General features: G+C 37.1%; 1 protein-coding gene across 1 annotated transcript; it reads left to right on the forward strand.

Moving 5' to 3' along the window:
• Positions 1-3,192: 3,192 nt before the first annotated feature.
• LOC100248082 (arogenate dehydrogenase 1, chloroplastic-like) lies at positions 3,193-4,420 on the forward strand. Its single transcript, XM_059739637.1, has one exon. It carries the CDS (start codon positions 3,303-3,305, stop codon positions 4,038-4,040), a length of 738 nt encoding a protein of 245 aa, XP_059595620.1. The 5' UTR covers positions 3,193-3,302; the 3' UTR covers positions 4,041-4,420.
• The last annotated feature ends 4,997 nt before the right edge of the window (positions 4,421-9,417 follow it).

Raw genomic sequence — 9,417 nt, forward strand, 5'->3', positions numbered from 1 at the left:
TCTGTCCGCATTCCCATTCTACCCATATTCCATTCGAGGTAACATGGCTGATGTTCTTATTCATGGTGTTCCTGGAGGCATGCTTTCTGTTCCTTATGACATGGCTGGAATGCCATTCCGTGACGCTGCAGTCTCACAACCCGCACCGATTGAGGGCATTGATTACTGCCCTTGTAAACGCGCCACCTGATCAGCAGGGAATGATTGTTGGGTGAGAATTTGTACCCACTTGTGGATCAGCCGGAACATGAAATGGCAGCTAAGGTGATAGGCGTGTTATTAGGGATGGACCAGTTAATGGATTAGAGAAGGGATTGAATGCAATGGGAAGCCATTATGCCACTATTCAATTTGTTGTAAACATAGATGTACCCTTGCTGCTGTAGCATGTGCACAGTCTCGGCAACGTAGGTCAGATTCTGAGGGTCAGTTCCCATCATCGCCTAGTGATATATACCAAACACAGCTGCGACATCCACCTTACTGCCAATGCAGTCCAGATGGGTACCAAATTCAGCCGCAATGTCTATCTCTTAATGCCTGGCGTGGCGTCGTCGATGGGCATCATCACCGAATCTTCCATGGTTGTGGCCTTGGCCACTGTTAACGCCAAGGGAAGCTTTTACCCGAAAGTGATCGGCACGAGTGCATTGGTTTTGTCGGCAAACGAGATCAAGAACTCCATAGAAGCTGCCGTTGGAATGAATGGGCTCATATGCAGTGAGCTTTAACCTTCTCGAACATGTTTCTATCATCATACTCTAAGAACGGACCCTCCGAGGAAGTTACTCAGAAGATTCTCAATCAGGTGGAGAATTATTTCAGTGATGTGAACTTGGCGACAACAGAGCATCTTATAATGGTTCATCAACAAAGATCCTGAAGAATATGTGCCAATATTCGGTGTTGCATCTTTTAAGAAGATTAAAGCCCCCGTAAGTAATCATTCCCAGCTTGCTACAGTTCCTCAGAACTCCACAAAGCTGGTGGTTAGCGAAGATGGAAAGAAAGTTACACGCCTTATCCCCTGACCGAGTCAGACATGGAAGAGTTGCAGTCTCGCATAGTGGTTGCTGAAAATCTACCCGAGGACCATTGCCACCAAAACCTCATGAAGATCTTCTCTACTGTTGGGAGTGTGGAGACGATTCGTACATATGAGTGGTTGGATAACTTAACATCAGATAAATCAGATGGAGGGGAATATTTGGTTCAGTCTGCTGATATGAGTAAAATACTAGGAGGCTAATGTGGAGTTTTATCTTCTTCCTATGATGAGAGCAAGAGTTTGCAAAGGCACTCAAGTGTATCTAGAGATCCAAAGGATGATGACTCGCACAATTTCTACCAAGCAGTTGATGGTCAACACCTCATTCTTCATCCCTTAAATATGAAGTGTCTCTTATACCATTAGCATGACCACTTTCTAGGTCACGTGCCACCATCCAAAATTCTTTCCCTTTGATTTCAAAAATATTTTCTTAACCCCGTTTTCAAATGATTTTATAACTTTTTTTTAAAACGATTTCAAATCATCAAATTTTTCATCCTTAGCATTTTTTTAGGTTCCAAAAACCCATTTTTGTTAATAAAATGTTGATGCCATTTTTTTCTTTTTGTTTGGCATGTAATTTTCATAACTCCCATGGTTTTCAAAAATGTTTTAAATGAGCGGGAATTTATTTTTGTAATTCCAATTAATGGAATTTACGAAATTAATTCATGCTAAAATAAACGGGCTTTGGTAGGGCCCCACATACATGATTTTATGATCGACAGATAGATTGATTGATTTGATTGATTTAATTGTCATGCGTGATTAATTTTGTTCTGCTTTGTGATACGTATATATTCATCCTATATTGATTTACTAACCCCCCTCTTGATAGCGCATATTGGTTCGCCACCCAGGTACGTATTTTCTCACATCACGGTCACTTCTTATGCTTGTTTTAATTCTCATACGTGCATGATCGATTTGAGTATTCATTGACTTTCTCATTGGTTGCCATGTCAGCTTCATTTTATTAGTAGAGACCCGACTTTAGGGACTTAGAGGGGTACTACGGTCTTTACCGTACCTTTCCGATAAGTAACCTGACCCCCGAACCCGATCCGGTTTTTCACAGACCACATTTTCCAAAATAAGGAGTCACACTTAGGGTTTTTCTTTCTTATTTTGTTTATCCTTTAAAAATAAAACAAAAATAAGTGGCGACTCCAAGTCATTTTCTTAATCAATAAAAATCAAATTTTCAAATAAAAATCGAGTTCGCCATTCGAGTGGGAAACGCATGAGCCGAAATACGGGGTCCACACAAAGTTAAGACTAAAGTTCAAGCTAAAGATTAAAACTAGAATTAAAATTACTACAATTAACATTAAAATTGAAATTGAAATTGAAATTAAGATTACAAATTCTAATTAAACTAAAATTAGAATTAAGATCAAAACTAAGATTAAAGTTAAAATTAAAATTAAAAATCAAAATTAAAATTATCAAAGAATATATATATTCTTTAATTACCTAAATAATACATATTTATTATAGTTCTTAATCTTATTTAATTTTAATTATTATTTTGTTATTATATATATGAAGTAATATAAATAAAAAATATACTAATATAAATTCCTCAAATAATATATATTATATTATTTCATAGTAACTTTACTATCATCAAAACATTAATAACATACTAATTAATAATTAAATAGATCATATAGCTATTTATCATTGTTACTAATATTACAACTTAACAACATTGTTCAACAATAAAATCACTCAATTCATTAGGAAATAATACAATCAATGATGAAAGTTTTTTAATCAAAGAATATGGATAAAAAATTATATTTTGTGATGAAATTTTAATTTGCCTATAAATTTTCATTGGAAAAATCATATTTTCTTGTAGTGTAGACAGTAGTAGCAAAAAAAAGTCACATTTGTAACCACACCACTATAATTATTATTATTTTTTATATTTTATATTTATAATTTATTTTACTTATATTATATTATTTTATTTATATTTTTTTATGGCCTAGTTGTTATTAAAAAATTTTAAAATAATTATTTTACCTTACTTTTAATTTGGAACTTTAATATAATAACAAAGTGGTCACTTATGGTTAAAATTTTGAATAATGAAATTATTTTTTCATCTCTCGACTTTCAATCAAATATTTGTATTTACAGTGGTCCACTAGCCAACACTTTGTGACTATAAATTCCCCAAATGTGTTAGCACCTTCACTCCGTTGTCTCGTTCGACTCTCTCTCTCTGCACCTCTTCAAGATGCTCTTCTTCCCTTTCTCAAAATCTTGCCCAACTGCAAAACCAGTGTTTCCGAATCTTCACTCATCTCTCTCAGATTCCTTTTCTGGATCCCAATCTTTCTCTTTCAACCCACAAACTGGATTCAACCTCCGCCCGAAATCTCTCCAAATCAGAGCCATGGAGGCCTCCCTGGACTACCACTTTGGAACCCAACTGCAAACCCATATCAAAACACCAACAAGCCTTAAAATCGCAATCATTGGGTTCGACAACTTCGACCAGTTTCTAGCAAAAACCTTCGTCAGCCAGGGCCACACCGTCCTCGCCCACTCTCGCTCTAACTACTCCAACACGGCTGCTAAGCTCGGCATTTCCTTCTTTAGTGACCCGCACAACCTTTGCGAGGAACACCCAAAAGTGGTGATGCTATGCACCTTGATCCTTTCGACAAAATCCGTGCTCAAATCGATCCCATTTCATAGACTACGGCGTAGCACGCTGTTTGTGGACGCTTTGTCGGTGAAGGAATTTCCCAGAAGCCTATTTCTCGAAATCTTGCCTGAAGAGTTCGATATACTCTATACACACCCAATGTTCGGTCCGGAGAGCGGCAAAAATGGGTGGGTAGGCCTTACTTTTATGTGCGATAAGGTCAGAATTGGAAACGATGATCTTAGAATCTCAAGGTGTGGGAGATTCTTGGATGTTTTTGCAAGAGAAGGGGTGCAAAATGGTAGAGATGAGCTGTGTGTTTAATCAACCATTATAAATCCAAGAACTCTACATAAGAACCTCATGTTAAATCATATAAAGAAATGTGCCTGAACGTTTTATGGAATGCGAACATACTGAATCCAGACTAACCTGAGTCCATTATGGGTGTAGATGAATAAGGTATGGATCTTCTAAGGCTGTAAAGGGCTATCCACCTTTTAGTAATCTCTTTAACGATGCGAGCAAGAGAGAACGGGTTCTGTTCTTTATTCAAAAGATGTGATCATTTGAAGAACAGACACTTAACCTTTATATACCCTCCTATCTTAGGGACCATACCCTTTGGGTTATTGGGCCTCACGAGTCTTAGCCCATCATCTAAGGCCTGTGATGGCATTGAGCTTTACACATAAGGTTACCCATACTCTAGATCAATCAACAATCATATATATATATATATATATATATATATATATATATATATATATATATAGATAGCTAAATCCTGAACAATGGTTAATATGATGTGAGTCCACATTTATTCTAACAATCTCCCACTTGGACCACATATATTAACCAACAATGTTCATGATAATACTTCATTGAGCTCATCTTTGCTATCCTATTTAAATATCCTTAAACAATATGGTCTACTAATTATGCTAACATAGCATCAAAGTGGCCTTCGTTAATCACAATTATAACTAGACCCATCAATGATCACAACATTAACAAAATTAGCAACATGGATCAAGTATGGATGTGTAGCATGGAAATTACATAGAATGTGATATTTAATATGTCTATTTCCAATTGGTCCTACTTTATGACTAAAAATAGTCAAATTCCACTTTCAACACTTGATGCTAAACTGCTTCTGAAAGTCATCATTTCAATTTAGAGTATTCAAAGACAATAGTCTTTAAAAACAAGGTCTGTATAGATAACACAAACATAATATCACATCAAGAAAACAAACACAAAATCTAAATATAAACTCCTACTATACTAGCACATCATCAATGTGTACAACACCCATATGTGTGACATGCTCATGATATACTTTGGGTGGCAAACCCTTAGTGAGTGGATCCACAATCATGGAGTTTGTGCTTATGTGTTCAATTGATACTTGAAGACTCTGAACTCTTTTTTTCACAACCAAGAACTTGATGTCAATGTGTTTGGACTTTGATGAACTTCGGTTGTTCTTAGAATATAATTTTGCGGCCTTATTATCACAGTTGATTCTCAATGGTTTCTCAATCCCATTAACAATTCACAACTAAGTGATAAAATTCTGCAGCCATATCTCATGGTTTGATGCCTCGTAGCAGACTATGAATTCTACCTAACATTCCAACAATGTACGCAATATCCGGATGCATATAAACTTGTGCATACATGAGACTTCCTACTGTTGAGGCATAGGGAAACCTCTCCATATTCTTTTTCTCAAGTTCATTTTTTGGACATTGGTGCAAACTAAATTTATCGCCTTTTACCACAGGCGTGTCTCCTGGTGCACAATTGCTCATGCCAAACCTTCTTAACACCTTATCGATGATCGTCTTTCATTGATTTCATCTCATCCTTCATGGCTTCTATCCACTTTTTAGAGTCAGACCTTTGTTTGACTTGACTAACTGAAATTGGATCATCTTCCAGACCCATGTGAAACCCATGTTCCTGGAGATATACAACATAATCATATGAAATTGTACTTCTCCTTTCTCTAGTGGATCTCCTCAGTGGCACTTGTACTTGAGGTTGTTGAGTTACCTCTTCATGAACTTGAATTGGTTCCATAACTTGAGTAGGAGGAATCCCAGGCGTGTCTACAATCTCTGGTTGTACATTCTGGATAGTGTCATCAATCATAATATGACCATGTCCAGTTGTAATAATAGGAATACTACTAAATTCCTCTTCAAATACCACCTTTCTTAATGATTTTCTCCCACTTAACTCAACATTCTCAATAAACTTAGCATTGCCCATTTCAAAGAAGGATCTAGTTGAGGGGTCATAAATAATATCATGCATATATGAATAAATAAAAATTTAAACACACACACACACACACACACACACACACACACACACACACACACACACATATATATATATATATATATATATATATATATATATATATGCATGTGAGCCTATTACAAGATACCTAGTACAAACATTAATATTCAGTATTTGGAAAAAAATATCAATTTGTAATTGGTATCCTTTTACAAAATTAATTCATAAATATTGACAATAAAACCAAAGCAGTATGCCTATCTTTGGACTGACATATAACAAGTAAGATAAACTTTATATGTCACATATTTATGACTACTTTATTTATTATTATATTAAAATAATATTCCTTTGGGCCAATTATTTTAAATAATAATAATAATAACATGTTTAGATATTATAAAATAAATAAATTATGTAATATAAGTTACTTTGACAACTAATATACATAATTCATTTATTTAAAAAAATATTAAACACAAATATAGCATAAAAGGATGGGAAAATTTTCCAATCCATCTTATATAAATTAAAAACTGAGGGTCCAAGGTTGGACTGCAAAAGAAGGTGGTCCACCATCTCCCTAAAATTCTTGTGCATGTAGCACCAGCATGGTAGCAACATGACTTCTTTTAATAGATTATCAAATAGTCAAAATGTTTACCAAATATGCAATTTAAACAAAAAATATACTTTAATAGGGACTTTCAAGCCTAAAACTTTCGCATCCCTCAAAAGGGCAATCCCCAATCCCTTCTTCTATGGTGTCCAGAAATGATCCAACTAGGACTTAAAAAAAAAAAAAAAAAACATTCACTCTCCACCAAGTAGCCTTCACATAGACTAAGGATCAACAAAATTTTATCAAGGATTAACAAACCTCTATTACTGAAAGTTCATTGGTGGCAGAATCCAAATTGTCACCCTGCTTGAGTTCAGATACCATATAATAATTTGGTACCCATGCATCATAAACATGGATGCACAATAACCATTTTTATAGCTATCAAGGTATATATGACAATAAACATGTGCATAAATAGACACAACTCAATATGGGAAATATGAAGTGAACCTGGGCATATTAATAAATAATTTTTATTTTTATGTTTAATTTTTTATTTTTTATTTTTTATTTTTATTTTTTATCTTTTCTTATCTTATGCAACCCCAAACAACCCAAGGTCGTTTGCAGCCGCGTCACCCTTGGAGTGGCACCAGTAGCGGTGCCGAAGTTGTCCTCGAGCCGCCGATGGCGAAACTCTGTCGCCATCACCGGAATGGTGATTTCCCATCTCCAAACGACGGCGCCACCACTGGAATGACATTGTAACGACATTGCTGGCAAGTGGCCCCACCTGTGGCGTGACGCCGTGACGAGTAGATGGCGTTTGGAGAGCCTGAAAGACGCCTTAACGGTGTCTTAACGGGGCCTGGAAACGACGTTGCAAATGACGCTTGAAACGTGCTTTGAATGGTGCCTGAAGTGGCCTTGAATGCGCAACCAACTGGTGCAGTGAAGCGCGCCTTGAACAACGCCTGGTATGGTGCCTGAAGTGCATCTGAAACGGCGCTCTTCACCGGCATCGGATGACCCTTGAACGACGTCTTAAACGCTTGTAAGGAGGCCTGCAACAACGCCTTCAATACATTATATATATATATATATATATATATATATATATATATATATATATATATATATATATATATATACTACAGCCCAAAAGACCCAAGGTCCCCTGTAACCAAATCATGCGCTCAGCGCCAAACAATGTCGTCGATAGGGGACGGCGCCAAACGATGTCGTCGATAGGGGACGACGCCAAAATGGCGTCTTCGACTGCGTTTTGACTGGAAGTGATGCCAAACGACATCTTTGACTGAAGTGACGCCAAATGGCATCTGGAAACGACGCTTGTAATGGCTTCTAGAATGACGCCTGAATGGCGTCATTGGAATGCCTAAAAACGACGTCTCTTGAATGCCTGAATCAGCACCAAACGATGCCCTTTTCGAGCACCAAACAGGCGACAAAATGGCGCCCCTCACCGGTGTTGCAAGCGTCACCCCCATCACTGGTAGAGGTGCCCAAATGATGCCATTTCCGCGCTGAGGTTCATCTTTATCCTTGTTGACCACAACGCCATTCCCTGCTCTCCCGAAACCCGAATCTCACCCTCCCTAATGGCCTCCGAATCGCCACAGAATTTCACCTCCTAAGTCGTGCCGCGGTTGTTAGTGTCTGGATCTACTCTAGAAGCCACTTCGATAGCGACGCCACCAACGACATGGCTCATTTTCTGGAACGTATGGTGTTCAAGGGCATAGAAAAGAGGTCGGCTAAGGGTTTTAGTGAAGGAAATTGAGAGCATGGCGATCCCTTGATGATTTAAAAAATCGCAATTTCTTAATGATTTTAACATGCTGCTCTGATACCAATTGTTTAATCAACCATTATAAATCCAAGAACTTTACATAGGAATTAGGAATCTCATGTTAAATCATATAAAGAAATGTGCCTGAACATTTTATGGAATACGAACATACTGAATCCAGACTAACCTGAGTCCATTGTGGGTGTAGATGAATAAGGTATGGATCTCTAAGGCTATAGAGGGCTATCCACCTTCTAGTAATCTCTTTGACGATAGGAGCGAGAGAGAACGAGTTTTGTTCTTTATTCAAAAGATGTGATCATCTGAAGAATAGACACTTAACCTTTATGTACCCTTCTGCCTTAGGGACCATACCTTTTGGGTTATTGGGCCTCACGAGTCTTAAGCCCATCATCTAAGAACCGTGATGGCATTAGACTCTACACATAAGGTGGCCTATACTCTAGATCAATCAGCAATCATATATATATATATATATGGATAGCTAAATCTTGAATAATGGTTAATATGATGTGGGTCCACATTTATTTTAACACTGTAGATATCACGACAAGTACTCAGTGGAGTCTTAGTTCATAACCCACACAATGGGGAGGGTTTTAGAGAGGTTCGGGTTATAATCAAGCTCCATTAACACCAAAGGGTATGAAACATTGCTAAAATTGGTGGAGAACACAGCCAAGGACAACTTTGATTTGTACTATGGGTTGTCCATGTACAATAATAATGCCATGGAGTAGCTGGAGAAGTTGGAGTTGGCCTTTCAGTCTCTTAAGAGGGAACTTTTTGGGAATTTGCATTCTCTTTATGGAAGGAAGTTGTTTGAAGGAGAGTGAGAGGAGAGAGACCTAGCGCAAAAGCTGCTCCCTAATAGTGTTTTGGATTCTTGGAAACTTACAACTCTTTAGTTGGTTTGTTTATCATATGGAGGAGTGCAAATGCAATAGAATTATTGAAAATCAAATTTCATTCTTATGATTTATCAT

Source organism: Vitis vinifera, chromosome 9 (genome assembly GCF_030704535.1).
Source record: "Vitis vinifera cultivar Pinot Noir 40024 chromosome 9, ASM3070453v1".
NCBI classification, from domain to species: domain Eukaryota; kingdom Viridiplantae; phylum Streptophyta; class Magnoliopsida; order Vitales; family Vitaceae; genus Vitis; species Vitis vinifera.